This window comes from Peromyscus californicus, unplaced genomic scaffold (genome assembly GCF_007827085.1).
Source record: "Peromyscus californicus insignis strain IS unplaced genomic scaffold, ASM782708v3 Scaffold_7__1_contigs__length_154581171, whole genome shotgun sequence".
In the NCBI taxonomy this organism is placed as follows: domain Eukaryota; kingdom Metazoa; phylum Chordata; class Mammalia; order Rodentia; family Cricetidae; genus Peromyscus; species Peromyscus californicus.
This window is the reverse complement of record NW_026294595.1, coordinates 46,004,020-46,020,732: the sequence shown is the minus strand read 5'-3', so window position 1 is coordinate 46,020,732 and position 16,713 is coordinate 46,004,020. Positions and strand designations below refer to the sequence as shown.

General features: G+C 43.2%; 1 protein-coding gene across 1 annotated transcript in view; it reads right to left on the bottom strand.

The window, feature by feature from the left end:
- Nucleotides 1-16,713, bottom strand: part of Cers6 (ceramide synthase 6) — a 252,558-nt gene that overhangs the window by 160,972 nt on the left and 74,873 nt on the right. Inside the window, exon 3 of the mRNA XM_052722441.1 lies at nucleotides 14,969-15,099. Within this exon, the coding sequence (XP_052578401.1) occupies nucleotides 14,969-15,099 (131 nt within the window). The remainder of the gene's footprint in view (nucleotides 1-14,968; nucleotides 15,100-16,713) is intronic.

Here is a 16,713-nt window from a genome sequence, read left to right as displayed (position 1 = left end):
TCCCTGGAACTCAAGCTTTCTCCAATTAAAGTCAATTTGCCAGTCCCCAAAGGTTCAAAGCAGTTCCTGAAGTCCAAATAACTGTCTCACACTATAGATATTTACTGGAATCTTGATAAGTCCAGGCATTGTGCTGAGTCATGGGAATGAAAAGGTTAAGTAAGGCACAGCCTCAGGACCCAGGACTCAAGCATATTTAACATATGCACAGATGGACACAAGGAATGAGGAGGTCATCAGCCACCAGCCCTGTAAAGCAAACGTCCTATGGGTATGGCAAGAAGAAAGCTAAGGCTCTCCCGGTAGGGTTTCATCACCTTGATGGGGGGAAGGAATCCACTGTAAGCAGATAAGCTCTGCACCACCCCTTCTCTGTACCCGCTCTACTCACAACTCCGTATAGGGCTCCAGAGCCATCCTTAACCCTGTACAGGAGAAATAATTTAGGAAGAGCTGGCTACAAATCCAAGCTATGGCACCTGGGAGCTAACAGTCAGTGTGCCACTTCCTCCCCAGTTCCCTCATGGGTAAGAGGGGCTCTGGACACCTAACGTCTTACACCAGGGTGCTGGTTCAATTTAAAGACCTCACCACATCTTCAGCCAGCTTCAGTGAGTATCTCTTTCTCTCCTCTTTCCAAGACGGAAGACTCAGACAACCATTAAGTGCCCGTTGTATCTATAAGAGACTGCCAGATGACACTAAAGCCAAAAGCTTGTGATTTCATTATACCTGACTAAATAGAGGAGTTATTAGCAGAAACATCACAAATTAGGCAGCACAGTTGAGGTGTGGGCTTTAATGTCAGTTCTGTTAACCCTAACCAGACTATGATGATGTAAGCAAGCATGTGTGTGCCTGCACCAATAGCCTTGGGCACAGCAGGCCTGCAGAACAGCACCCCTAACCTTACGCTGAATATCTGCTAAGATACCATACAGAGAGAAGCAGCAGCAGACTATGTTAAAATAATTCTCCTTCTGACATATTTAGTGCTTTCAAATCACAATAGCTTTGCACATACTGTCAACAGTTCATTTTGAATTTAAAATGAAAGTGGTACACCTGATTCTCTTAGTTAAATTTCTTATCATATGGAAGGTTTACCAGAAACTTAAATTTGGAGGGACCCATGAATAATCTAACCCATCTCCCCTACAACCATCTAGAATCTGCCCAAATCCTCCCATTTGAGAACTAGCTGTGCGCCCTATTTCTCAGTCGAAATGCCCATCCCCCACCCACTATCTTATATAGCTCTACAGTCACCCCTTACTCAGTTACTAGGGACTGGACTCAAACCTCGGGCGTAAAGTTGCATCTGCCAACTTGGAAGACCATCAGTCACATCAGCAGCGACTGAGGATTCTTTAAGGACTCTAGGCTGCCTCCCCCAATGGGAATATGGTCACCACGAGCTAATCACAGAGGACAATGAACAGCCAGAAGGGAACTAAATACTGAAACATAAACCGTCTGCCCCCGGCAAGGAGAAGCTGAGAAGGAGTCACAAAGAGCCTCCTTCCCCACAACACAAAATGTAATTATCTCTCTTTTTCTTGTATTGATATTTGGTTTTGTTGTTGCTGCTTTGAGATAGGATTTTGCCATGTATCCCAGGCTTTCTTCAAATCCACTGTGTAGCCAGGCTGACCTTAAATTTACTGTCCTCCTGACTCTGCCTCCTAAAGATGGGGATTAAAAATAAGTGCTTCAGGACTGGAGAGATGGCTCCGTGGTTAAGAGCACTGGCTGCTCTTTCAGTGGACCCAGGCTCGATTCCAAACACCTATACGGCAGCTCAAAGCCCTCTGTAATTCCAGTTGCAGGGGAATTCAGTACCCTCTCTGGCCTCCCTGAACACTAGGCATACACATAGTATACAGATGTACAGGGAGGCAAAATATCCATACACAGAAAATTAAATAAAATTTGAAAAGAGGTATAGTCTACGTTTAACAAAAAAAAGTGCCACCAAGTTTGGCTTGCCACACTTTTCCTGATGGCAAATTAGGATACAAAATTCAGAATAACTAAGACGATAGCAACAATGAGGTACTGAAGAAGAGGTTATTATAGGATATATATGTACACACACACACACACACACACACACACACACACACACACACACACGAGTTACATAGTTATATATAGTTATGGCTAGTAGTCTGGGGTGTGTAGAATTCATTGCCCCTGTGAAATGTCTGCTCACTCAGCTTTGTGAGCCCAGTGGAAAGGGAAGCAGACACAGCACCGTGCACACGACACGTACCCTATCTCATTTGTTCCCAGGGCCATCCTCTAACCGGTAGTTTATCATTACCCCTTTGTACCAGCAGCATCTGCTGGAGTGAATTGATTCACCAAGGTAACACAGCTTGAGCAAGAACCTGAACCAGCTGCATCTGGTGTCTACCCTCATATTTGTTCCAGAGCACTGCTACCTCAGCCTCCAGGACTGACACTGATCACGTTAAACATTGGGCACCTGTCTCCTGGAGCCACATTGACCTGCTAAGGCCCATCACACTGTCCTGCCATAGCAGATGAGGCTTCACTGAGGCCAGAGCCACTGGGCACCAGGCTTTGCTCCTCCCCTCTGGTAGAGGCAAACTGTGTCCTTTCAGAATCACTCGGGCAGATTTTAAACCTCCGTGGTTCAAAGATATTCACTGCATGTTCTGACATTTCTCATGTGGTGCTTCAAAAGCCTTGGCTTCTGCACACACAGCAGGCATCACTCCCTGCTGAAGTAGGACACCTTTTTTCATCCATTTCTGTCATATTCTTGCACAGCAGCAAGCCAATGGTCCCTAGGCTCTGGTCTCACATTGGTTTTGTATCTTTTTTTCTCATGTGTGTGTGTAATGCCCCAGTCAATAGTTCTGCAGATGCACGCTGATTCTGCCTCCTTGGCTTCCACAGAATATAAGAGCTTCTTTGTAAACTGAAAGCCTGCTGTCCTTGCATCTCCTTGAATCTCTCCTCCCTAAAACAACATGACTAGAGCGATCTCTTCTAAGAGAGGTAGTCATGGCTCTGAAGGAGCCCACTGGTAGGGTTAGCTTTGAAAGAGTAACAGCTATTTGCTACTTTACACATTTTCTAGACTTTACTAATGCAGAAAATATGTAACATTAAAGGTAGTTCACAATCCCTACATTCTTAGTAGGTACAACACACCTCTGTATATGAACCCAACAACTGTATGCGCTAGCCACTATTAATACACATTTTATGAATAAATAGGCGTAGGGTTGCCAAACTATTTTTCCAAACATCCCACGTGGTTTTATTTAAAAGAAGGCTGGATTCAGACTGCCTGGCTCCACATCTCACCTCATTACCACTCCACTGTTTCATCAGTTTCTCTGTGAGGCTTGTGAGAATATTTCTGCCCGTGTGAGTATTAACATGAATTTCATATTTGCTTCTGTATGACTTCCTCTGCAAAAACAAAAAAACAAACAAAACAAAACAAAAAAAACCACTAGAGGAGTGAAGCAATTTGCACTGTGCAGAGCAGAGGGGCTTAGGAATACATGCACGCATGCACGCACACGCACACATGCATCCACCCATGTATGCACAGTCACTCATACACCCAGGAATGCACAGTCATGCATCCACCCATGCATCCGCCCATGTATCCACATCACATCCACTGGATGTTGCAGATAACCTCCTTTGATCACCTCGCAGCAGCTCATAGTCTGTGATCTTTCCTATACTCTCATTGTCTGACCAGCGTACCTCCCAACTTCATTTGGTGAAGCCCTAGCTCCTAGTGTGAGTGCCTTTGTAGCTAGCATTTAAGATAGCCAAGGCTAAATGGAGTCATACAGATAGGACCCTGGTTGGTTTGATTGGTGTCTTTATGAAGAGAGAGAGAAGTTCCTCAAAACACTGGCCAAGGAAAAATTTGAGAGAAACCAAACTCAATGAAATCTTGACCTCAGACTTCCAGCCTCCAGAACTGTGACAAAATAATTTCTGCTCAACCCACTCAATCTGTGGTATTTCCTTATGGCAGCCTGGGCAGACCAAAATGCCAACATCAACAAGCAAACCCAAGGACTTTTCCAAGCAAAAGCGTCTTAGTTATTACAGCAGTTGAGTATTTCTTAATCAGTTAATATGTGAGAAACTGGGCTGCTATTTTTATTAGATGTCTACATTTTTCAGCATATCATTGATGAAATTTTATTATGACTTATGTTATTTTGCTCTGTCATGCAACTTTACATTATGAGGCCATTTGTAAGGATGGGTATACCACATCAACACACAAATGACTGCGCCGTCATTTGGAGGTAGGTGACTCACAGATCCTGAAGATAAAGAACAGGACTGCAGGGTAAAAGGGCCAGCCAAAGAAATACATCCTGACCCTGAAACCAGAGTCAGTCAAAGAAACACACCCTGACCTTGAAAACAGAGCCAGTGAATGAAAGAAATACACTTTGGCCCTGAAACCAGAACCAAAGAAACACACTCTGACCCTGAGACCAGAGCCAGTGAAAGAAATATACTTAGAGCCAAAGAAACACACCCTGACCCTGATACCAGAGCCAAAGAAACACACTTTGGCCCTGGAACCAAAGCCAGTTTAAGAAACACACCCTAACCCTGAAACTAGAGCCAAAAGGTTAAAAAGGACCAGTGAAAGAAACACACTTTGGCCCTGAAATCAGAGCCAGAGAAACAAAACCAATCCCTGAGCAGGAAACCAACCAATCCCTGAGCAGGAAACCAACCAATCAAGCTCAGAGATTGAAATCTGACCAATTCTCACCCTGAAAATCTTCTCCCTGGAAAAACTCTACCCCTGAGAAGCCCTGTGCCTGCTCAGTTGGCAGCTGCCCTTCTCCAGCCTGGCAGAGGGAGCCACTCTCCTGGATTCCTTCTTCCCAAATAAATCTCTTGAAAGAGTTTTGGGTGAAGACCTTCTTTTGCCACAGTGGAGCAGAGTCTCTGCTGAGAGATTCCATAGTGGAGTGGAGCAGAGAAGCCACAGACACCTCTGCTGGGAAACTCTCTTAGCAGCGTGGAGCAGAGGCCAGCTGCTCAGAGAGGAGCAGGATTGCCACATCCTGTGGGGAGACCATCCCCACCAAAACACAGCTTCTGGCAATAGCCTGACCTCCCCACAGTCAGGATTCCTTTCTCCTCACAGCTGTAGGTACCCAGGATACCTTCCCTTCACAACTGTAGGTATAGCCTGACTTCCGACAGTCATGGTACCTTTCCCTCCAGAGCTGTAACACTTGCAAGGATATGATGCTTTGGCAGCCTTCTTTGGGCAGTCTGACAAGGTAGGTTCTATAAAAAGCTCACTCAAGCACAGTTCTCGAAACACAGGTACAGCACCAGGATGCACAGGGAGAACTGAGGGCCACTGAACTGGCCGATGGGCAGCCCACTCTCCTCCTTTCCTTCCCAGATCTGCCATCTGGCTGTGGGTACCAGTCTACTAAACACACATCCACAGCACTGCCTGTCATGTATATTTGTGTGGACACATGGATGAACTATGAGACTATGGAAGTATTAAATGATAAATTCTTATTTCTGGACGACAGGCTTTTGAGTAATTTCTCCTAATTTTTAATGAATACTATACATACTTTTATAACCCTTCAAAATTGGTTATATGACTTCAGGACCATTCTAAATCATAAATAAATATATTTTAAAATAGATAAAACAGAAGGAGAAATGGTTTATGGGCTTAAAAACTGGTGGGTAAACATTCATTATGAATATTAGCCTTAATAAATTTGATTATTCCTCTTCTTTGTCTTCATCTAGCTCCGTGTTGCATACAATTACTTGAAAATTAGTATCAAAAAGACCATAATAAATTTAGAATCTAAAGTGAAACCAATGGACCAAATATAAGCAGAGCACAAATGTATTAAATATGCAGCCAACTGACCAAGGTATGCCTTGTCTGATATTTTTAGCAGAAGTCTGTTTTTTCGCAATTAGCCAGTACACATGAGTGAGACGCCTGGCCATATGGCATGGGGAATGTGAGGGGCCGGATCCCAATGGAAAGGCTGAGTTGACTTTATTACAGACTGCAGGTCTAGAATAGAAAGAAGAAGTAAGGCTTGAAGTCAAAGTCTAAGGAGAACGGTATACTGTCTGTGAGCTACTACACCATGAGAGTAACACCACAGTGAGGACACTAAAGCTTCAATAAGTGCCAGCTGGGCTAAATGTAGCTATGTTACCTCAAGACACCATGTTCCAGGAATACTGGTAACGGACATCCAATTCCAGATGTGTTCTGATGTTACTATGGTACGGGAACTCTGGAAGGTGACTATGCCAGACATTGGGGGACCACATTGTCTGTCTTGGAATGCCAAAAGAAATACCAGTATAATTTTACGATCCCAAGGCAGAGCGTAGCAAACAATGAGCCACCGTGCTGAATCCAGCCAGCTATCTGTTTCAGTATGGTCCAAAGGCTTAGCAGAGTTTTACATTTTTTTAATGGCTGAAAGGGCTTTAAAAACCTAATACTTCATAATATGAAAATGATATATTCAAATTTCAATCTCAATAAAGTAAGTTTTCTTGGAAGTCAGCTATTCCCATTTGTACTGTCTCCAGCTACTTTGGAACCACAATGGCAGAATTGTAATTATGATGAAGGCCATGCTGGTTTCCTTTCCAGCTACTTACATGATGGTTGCTGACTTCTGACTCCTAAACCAAAGCTGGCCCGAATGCAACCCACAGGTTATAAAGTATTTAAATAACAGTGTCCAACAGTGGCAGAAAGCATGCACCGAGAAGTGATTAGGCATCTATGTATTTTGGGTGATGGTACGGAGCAACCCAGGGGCTGTTTCTTGTTTGTGGACAGTCACTCCCACCATCACAAAAGCAGCAATATAGCTCAATTCTGTGTTTTTCAAGAACAAAGATTCCAACTGTGTGATCAGATTTTGTTCAGACTCGGAATCAGTATCTAAACACTGCTGAGCCTATATCCCAATACTGAAAGAAAGAAAGACACTATTGTTCTAGACCATAACAATTTCTTACTCCATCTGTAAAAAAAACAAAAACAAAAACAAAACAAAGCAGCAACAACAACAACAACAAAAACTGCATTGGTGGGCTGGATACACAGCTTAGCTGGCAAAATGCTGGAGAAGCTGGGTTTGGATCCCTAGTATCCACATAAAAAATGCCGGCCATGTGGCACACCATTATGATTCCAACACCAGGGAAGCAGAGACAGGCAGACTCAGAAACACACACTCAGTGAGCGCCAGGCCAATGAAGAGAGCCTGTCTTCACAGGGTAAGTATCCTTTGGGTTCTACAAATAGGCACACATTATACACGGCACCACACCACCATCCACAATCAATAAAAATAACTGCATTCATTACTAAAAGCCAGCATGGGCATCACAAGATCCTATGTCAGAAAGAAACTGCCAGTTTTGTCAGTAAATTTTTTAAAAAGACGTTGATGTAAAAGCAATTCTGAGTTTTTTCCTCTGGTAAAATTTGCTTCTTCCTAGAATTAGGAAGATAGGGAAATAGTTTACAGATATTTTGTTGAGGTGCTCATTTGCAAACAAATATTTGGTTATGAAAACTTGGTAAAGGTATTTACCACATGATGTGGTTGGACGATCTGAAATTAAAGGGTCTAAGAGCCTTGGCTACTTGTTTCCCGGGCAACTCGCCTCCCGTTCCTCCACCCCAATTATTAGTTCCATTTCCTCTTTAAGGTCACAAGACAGCACTATTCATTTATCCAAATAAAATAGCAATTTCACTCACAGTGACCAAATTGATGGCATGAAGGCAACTGATTAAGCCTTCATTATCACTGGCACGCTCTCCCAAATCCAGCGGAATTAGATATTAAGAAAACCACAGGGCTTCTTTGAAGAACAAGGTCACAACTTCAAGACTCTGCCACTACAGAGTACCATCCAAACATGGCTGCATTTGGGGGTGGTTTCCATGTATATTAATTCTGAGACAGAATTCCTAAAGGGAGTCTCAGGCGTCATCTCCTAGAACCTAAGTTCCATTCTTCAGGGCCATGTGGAGAAAAGTTCAGTCTGAGGAAATTATCACTAATCTTTGATGCATGATTATTTTTGACCCTACATTTTAAAGTTATCACATGGCAAGCTCGTCCTGCCAACCAATTACAGACTGCTTAAATGAAAGCCACATAGGATACTGACTCTGACATGGGCCAGTAAATGTGCTCCATGACATTGAGGAATGCTGAAGACAGGTGCTGGGTGCCAATGACAGGGAGGCTGTTGACACTAACATCTTACCCCTGCCTCTTTCCGATTCCCCAAAGACATGCCACGTCATACTGTCCAGAAGATGAAACATATAACTCTCTTAATTTTCAGAGAATGGTGGCAGTTTTCATTCATCCCAATCAGCACCAGCTCTTCTAAAATGTCTCACATGATAATCTTCTTTTATAAATTCTTTATTCTCTTACAAAAAACAAACAAAACAAAACAACAACACCTCTATTTCAATTGTCAGTAAAGATTCAAAGGCTTTGGGAAGAAATAGTTATCAAAGCCGATACAGCTGTGAGGGCCTGCTTCAAGTAAGGGAGGAATATCCGTGTTTCTGTGCATTACTCGCTGGAGAACTTCTACTCCGTCTAGGTGCATTAAGTGGGTGAGCTAGACACCGGCCTCATCATCTCACCATTAGTGTGTACAGCATTATTCAGCAGGCACATCAGTGCTACCTCATACTGATGGAAAACAAAACACAATTATTCTCTGAAGGGAGTCCACATTTTCTTAACTAAAAGCTTATTTAATAGAAAATTACAGATTATATATACATTATATATAATCCATTATTTTTATTATTATCCATATATATTATATATCCCCATGATCTGAAATCAGAAAATTTGTGTTCTCTGGCTCTCTAACGTGGTTTTAGGCCTGCTGAATAGCCACCATTTCTTTTCTCTCAACCAGGAGACCGATTAGGGAAGGGAGATGAATGAGAATGTTTTTGCACATGGGACACATATTCTAAAATAAACATGTCTAAACACCCTGAGGTAAACACCCTGGCACATCCATTTGGAACACTCACTAGGTGATAAAACATGTCTGTTCTTGCTTTCTGTTGCTGACACAAAATACCGACCAAGGCAACATGGGCAGGAAAGGGTTTATTTGGCTTACTCTTTCCAATCCATCATGGCGGGAAGCCAAGGCGGGAACTTGGAGACAGGAAGGGAAGTAGAGGGAACGGAGGAACTCTGCTTACTGGGTTTCTCTCCATGGATTTCTCAGCCTGCTTTTTTATATAAGCCGGGACCACATGCCCTGGAGTGGCACTGCCCTTAGTGTGCTGGACACTTCCACACCAACAATTAGCCAATAAAATGGCCCATGGGTCTGTCCACAGGACAATCTGATAGAGGCATCCTCAACTAATGTCCCCTCTTCCTAGGTGACTCTAGTTTGTGTGATGTTGAAAAAAATAACCAACACAACTGACTGACCCCTTGTCAACTTAGCACACAAACTCATCACTGTTCAGCCATAACCTTTCCTTTGTTGTTTGTCCCCAATATCCCAATATAAAATACAATCCAGCTTTTTAAATCCCATAGTCTTAAATTTTTCAACAGTTTGAAAGTCTAAGTTGGCCTAATTAAAAGTATCACATCTCTTAGCTGTGGGCTCCTGCAAAGTAAGCTACATATTTTTTTAGTTCTAAAAGGGAAGAAACAACACTATGACAATCAGATCGAAGCAAAACTGAAGTCAAAAAGTGTAAAAAGTTCAGTCAGGTGTTAAGGACTCACTCTTGATCTTCTGGAGTGTAACAGGCTTGGATACCTCCATTTCTCTAGCTTTGGAATCTACAGCACACAAAGTTTGTCTTGTAGGCTCAGGCTGGTTCATTCCACACTTCCACTATCCTTGGCAATCATCTCATCGTCCCAGAATCTCCAAAACACTAGTCTCTGCTGCAGCTGAGGTTACATCTTCATCAGTGGTCTCCTGGCTTCTTAGGGTACCATGCTTCAGCCTTTCTCTATTACCCTTTCATTCCCTGGGGCTCCACTGTAACTGAGGATGTACCTTCAGCAATGGCCTCCTATAGGTCTCTCTATAGGGATTCCAACCCTGCATGGTGCTGAGTCTTAGCTACTCTGACTCCTTCAAAACTATCATCATGTGGGAGACTCTCACACATTTCCAAGTTCTAATACCAGCTTGAGATATAGCCTTGGCTCCCCCACTGGATCACAGCTTCTGTGTGCTGATCCTCAGGAAACACTTCCCAGACTTCTCAATGATGTTGGTCCCTTATTCATCGTAGATGATTTCTCAATCCCAGCTAACCAGCATTGAATGTTTCACCAAAGCAAAGGTTTCACTTTCAGTGGTATTGGTCTCCTGTTAATCAGAGTTAAATTTTTATTCCCAGTGGACCAGAAACCAGATTCTTAATTTAAACATATCACACACACAACACGATAGAGTCTTTTGAGGGACTGACTCTCAAACTCTCATCTGAAACTTAACAAGCCAGATCTTCATCATCTTCATTTCTCTCAGTATTATCTTCCAAGCCCCCACAAAATAGCCCAATTAAGCTTTCTCCCAACAACATGGTCAAATCTATTACAGCAATACTCCATGTTCCTGATACCAATCTGTTTTAGTTTGCTTTCTGTTGCTAAGATAAAATACTGACCAAAAGCAACTTGTATAGGAAATGATATTTGACTTCCATGGTATTTGACTTATCCTTCCCAATCACAATTCATCATTGAGGAGAGTCAAGGCAGGAACCTGGAGGCAGGAACTAAATCAGTTAGGGTTGCTATTGTCATGATGAAACACCATGACCAAAGCAACTTGGAGAGAAAAGCATTTATCTGGCTTACATTTCCACATCACAGTTCGTCATCAAAGGAAGTCAAGACAAGAACTCAAGCAGGGCAGGAACCTGGAGGCTGATGCAGGGGCCACAGAAGAGTGCGACTTAGTGGCTTGCTTCCCATGGCTTGCTTAGCTTGCTTTCTTACACCACCAGCCCAGGGATGGCACCACCCACAGTGGGCTGGACCCTCCTCCATCAATCACTAATTAAAAATGCCCTACAGGCTTGCCTAAAGCCAGATCTTATGGAGATATTTTCTCAACTGAGGTCCCCTCCACTCAGATGACTTTCAGCTTGTGTCAAGTTGACATGAAACTATCCAGCACAGAGACCATGAAGGAATGCTTACTGATTTGTTATCCATGGATGGATGGCTCAGCCTGCTTCATACATAACTCAGGACTACCTGTCCAGTGATGGCACTGCCCACAGTGGGCTGGACCTTCCCACATCAACCAAATAAAATGTCCCACAGACATGCCCACAGGTCAGTCTGATTGAAGCAATTCCTTGAGATTCCCTCTTCCTAGGTGACTCTATCTTGTGTTGAGTTGACAAAAAACCAATCAGTACAGCTTCCCTGTTTGACAACTATTCTTCTAAATCATTATTTTACAGATAAAAACTCATGTGCACACATGACCAATGTAATTCTACTTTATCCCTCACAGTATTCTCTCCACATTCTCCTTCACCACTTCATCTTTTCCTTTGAATTTTTTGGTTTGTTGTTTGTTTTGAGATAGGGATCTCACTTTATTCCACAGACTTAAGAAACCCCCTCACACCAACTTCCTGACTAATTGGATCTATAGGCTTATACTATGCACCCAGCTCTTAGAATTTCTGTCTTTGAAATTTCCATCCAGTTTTCCAGAGTTGGAAAATTTGCAAAAAAATATTTACACTAGGCTAGTATGTAGCAAGCATTTTTCAGCTGTGGGGCCATGTAGTAACTGAGATCAGAGATCAGTGACTCTCTCCAGAAGAGTGCTATTTTAAACCATCATCAGTTAGTATTTGGTAGAGTCTTTGCATTGTGGGAAAGGCTAAGAAGAATGTGTGTGGTCTTTGTGCTCTTTAACTGTCTGTTATGATACATCTAAGAGATTAAGAACAGTTAAGTCATCACACAAAGCAGGAGGAGATTCCAATTTTAAACATCAATAATTGCACTAAGTGTTCTGAGAATTTGAAAGAAGTAGTGCTCAGTCCAAGCCCATGAGTCAGGCTATACTTTGGTCTGTGCCTAGGATTTGAGGAGTTGGTAAGGGACAGAAGGGCAACAGAAGTAGTAGGTATTCTAGGCTAGGAGTATTGCATTAGGTATGTGAGTAAGATGTGGGCAATAAAAGCCCAGTCCTATGGAAGAAAGGGGTCATTTGGACTGACCTCCAACAAGCTAAGGCTAGAATCTGTTTATCAGGGTAAGAAGCCTAATACTAAACCTTCAGTTGTAGAAAAATCATCAAAGTTTTAAAGCAACAGGCTGTAGGGATGGGATATTTTAGAAGGATGTTTGGGAGTTATCATAGTAGCAAAACAAGATGCTGCAGAGAGCAGAATGATATCTTGGTAGAAATATCTGCACTGGGCAACACATATGGCTTAGGAAGCAGTTGTTGAGAGGAAATGATTTCTGGCAAGAATAAGGTAGAGTAAGAAAAGAAAGCAGTTGGAGACTAGGTCTGGAGAAGAAATGCATTAGAATCCACAGGAAGAATGCGAAAAACAGTTCTTGGCAAGACAGAACTACTGCCAACTTAGAAGTCAACAACAGTGTCCAACAAGAGGTCATCATCACTGGGTCATGCACATGGACCAAGTGGTAGCCTGACCCAGTGGTCATCTCAGGAAGGCCCACATGCCTCCAACTGATCTCCCTGTTTGGATCTTTAGTCCCTGACTGTTGACATCAATCATTTAACACACATATCTGACTATTATTTAATGTGGACCATGGACACACCTACTTAGGTCGTATCTGTCTGACACAGATACGAACGATAATACTATGGGTAGAGATCCTAACATATGCTTTACATGTTGCCCTCCCTCTCCATTGTGCCTGCACATCGCCACACCTCTAGGACTCATTTAGAAATATTTCTAACTAAACGTAACATCAAAGTCCACTGGGGTACACAGGTCAAGAAGAAGTGAAGCTAAGGAAAGACACATACATGAATCTAGTGGAGACTGCTGCTTCAAATGTGGTGCATGAACCAGGGGCACCACCAGCAGCCACGGACCTGTTAAAGACGCAGAACCTCAGCTGCCTAGCCACACACAGGGACTCACACTCTGCACCTGAACAAGATCCCCAGGTTACTGTGGCCTAGACACATTTGTGTTTAAGAAGAAAACTATGATAAGATCAGTTACAGAAGAGGCTACACTGTGCTACCAGAGAAGTGAGTTGGACCAGGGGGAGAGAGCAGGTGACCTAGAGCACACACTACAGTGCAACTTGACTCCCTCTCAGACTCACGGTCAGTGATGGAGTCCAGGTCCTTCGAAATGGCACAAAAGACCAAGTCAAGGAGCAATTCCAGCGGCTGATCACAGCCTAGATGCATAACCCTGCCAAGAACAGCTACTAAGTTTATGTATGAGAAGCAGTTCACAGATTGTATCTACTTAGCTGTTCCCCACCACCCGAGATTTTATAAATATCCTACCCTCCTGATGATCCCATTTATTCTCTTCATATCTACCCAGCTGCAGGAATTTATGGTATGATTCTGTGTATCTCATTCATTCTCTCGGTCTTAATCATGCAATGTCAAACTACTTTTTTGGCTAATTGAAAGACAAACCTGAAAAAAACGCAAATGCAACTCTAATTCAAAATAGAAAGGGCTGTGACTAAGCGCTGTTCCAACAGCACTACTGTTGAAACAATTAGGTGTCAGGCCAAAGCTCCCCAGAGAAAGGGCTGAAGACACAGCAGTGGCCACATTCCATGAGATAAAGTCCACATGGGGCCTGTACTCTTGGGTTAGAGTCTCGTCTTAGCTGCGGATATGCTCAATGTTTAGATCATCCTTTGATTTTTCTTAAGTGTACCCAATATCACCATCTGAAGATATTATGGTGCATCTTCTATTATTTGTGTGTGTGTGTGTGTGTGTGTGTGTGTGTGTGTGTGTGTGTTTATACGCGCGTGCACATGTACTGAAGTATCTGTGTGGGTTATGTACCTATGCATGCATGTGGAGGCCAGAAATAGATGTCTGGCAGGTGACTTCCTCAACCACTCTTCACCTTGTTTTTTGAAACAAGGTCTTTCATTCAACTTGGAACTCATCCATTCATCGAGGCTGGTTGGCCGAGAGGCTCCAGGCTCTGCCTCCCCTGTGGGAGCAGTACAGCTGTATGCTGCCACACCCAGCTTTTACATGAATGTTGGGGATCTGCATTCAGGTTACTCACTGAGCCTTCTGCCCAGTCCTTGTCTTTTATTCTTTTTAACAACTTTATTAGCACATAGTTTGCATGCCATGAAATGCACATTTTGCAAACAGAAGAGACTTTTCATTATATCCCCTACTGTCAAGCAATGCCTCATTAAAATGCATACATTAATAGAACATAGCTATTTCTTAAATCCCTATGAATGCAGGACTTTGTTATTTTCCCTTGATTAACATATCCAAAAATCTTAGTTTTATTAGTGGAAAATACATCTTGATAAAATTCTGTCTACTGAATATAAAATGTAGGAATAATGCCTTTCAGTGCTATATTTCAAAGATGACTGGTTGGAAACACCACGGCAGGCCTTCACATCTAGTTCCTTGAAGGAAATGTATTAGGAAGTGAAGTTTATTTATTGAATCCACACTGGAAATCCCAAACCCTTACAAACTACCATTTCCTCAGATTTTCCTGAGCCATTTTTCCACCAGGTGTCATGCTTTACGAAGGCTGCTGGAGTCTGCCAACATCTGTTGTTTTCCACATCTGAGTTGGCATGAAGACTCAGGCAGGTTTTTCTTTTAGAAACTTAGGAAGAAATTAACTTACATGCTCTCACAGAACCTGGTCAGGGTGCTGGGTTTTTCCTGGTTACGCCTTTGTCGAAACCAGCGTTGAATGCTCCGAACATCCCAGTCCAGCTGCTTGGAGAGTCCTTCCAGTCGCTTCTCATCGGGATGCTACGAAAGAAGGCACCAGAAAAACCATTTCCATTCGTTTTTCACTTACACCAGTTACAAGGTTTATGTTACATATGGTTGGATTTTCCCCTCTAATTTCTCCTGCTGGTATTTCGGTATTTAGGACTGAGAATCTTGTCCATCCATTCGAGGCATGAACAAAGATAAAAACTAGATCCCTCATTCCGAAACAGGACAGAAAACTAAGAATCTTGCCCCAGTGCTTGCATATTTTCTTATCAGCAAATACTTCTTATGAGGCAACCAGCAACCAAGAGAGGATGAGCCAGCCAGCTGGCTGAGTCAGTTCCATCAGCCTTCAAGGGAAGAATTTACAGAGACATCAACAAGCAGTTCACTTTCTCAGAGGAAAAAAGGGTACACCTACATATCTTATAAACAGACAATGTAGAAAGAACAGAAAGCCCAGGAAACCCCCACAGGCATCAGCCAAGGTGCCATTGCTGGTACCACACACACTTCCTCTCTCATCTTCTCGCCCCATTCTTCACAGGTTCCTCGTCTTCTCTTCCTTTGTCATCCCTTTCACACACCACACATCTAGTCTTCCTACCACGACATATGACCGAAGGGACTAGCGTGGTGAAAAGGACAAGGTGACCTTGAGACAAAAGGAAAAGACCCAATTCCTCACCCCACTAGCCATTCTGAGCCTTGGTCTCTTTATCAATACAAACAAGGGTGGTTCATGAACTCACAGGGGACTGTTACGAGGACTGTGAAAACATACGTTAAACTACTACCTGTTAGCTGTCTCTTTCTCTCTCCTCCCTTCAACATGTTGAAGAGCCTCTTCCTGACAATCACAAGAGGGGAACCTACTGTAGAGGAAACTGGCCAAGAGAGCTACAGGCCATTATTTATTGTTTACTTTAGTTCTGGTGATGAGAGGAAATAGCCAACAAGGAAGAAGGGAGAAGACGCACTGGCCAGGCTGGAACAGAATGTACACGTAGGACCTAAAAGCATTTCAGCAGCTCAAGAGGTCTGCGTCTCCCACAATTCATCTGTTAAAAGGTCTCCTTTGAGTGAGGAGTGAAACCATTGGGGAGAGGCTCGGTCACAAGGGCGGAGCTCTCATACTGAGACTTGATTGTAGCTGGAGAGTTTTCTCTCCGAGTCTGCCAAGCCCCAGCAGTCTGATAGCCCACTTATAAAACAAACACACAGACGCTTATATTATTTACAAACTGTATGGCCGTAGCAAGCTTCTTGCTAACTGTTCTTATATCTTAAATTAATCCATTTCTATAAATCTATACCTTGCCATGTGGCTCGTAGCTTACCAGCATCTTCACATGCTGCTTGTCATGGCGGCGGCTGGCAGTGTCTCTCTGCCTCAGCCTTCCACTTCCCAGAATTCTCTTCTCTGCTTGTCCCGCCTATCCTTCCTGCCTGGCCACTGGCCAATCAGCATTTTATTTGGACAGTGATATCCACAGCACTTGATTGCTGTTGGCTGCAGCCACCACTGTGTCCTTCCACCCACCTCTTCCTCCCCCTTCCCTCCATCATTCCCTCTCCTCACAAACCCCAAGAAATGGACACTATGGGCACTCAGATCACACACTTCCAGACTTTACCAAACTTTAC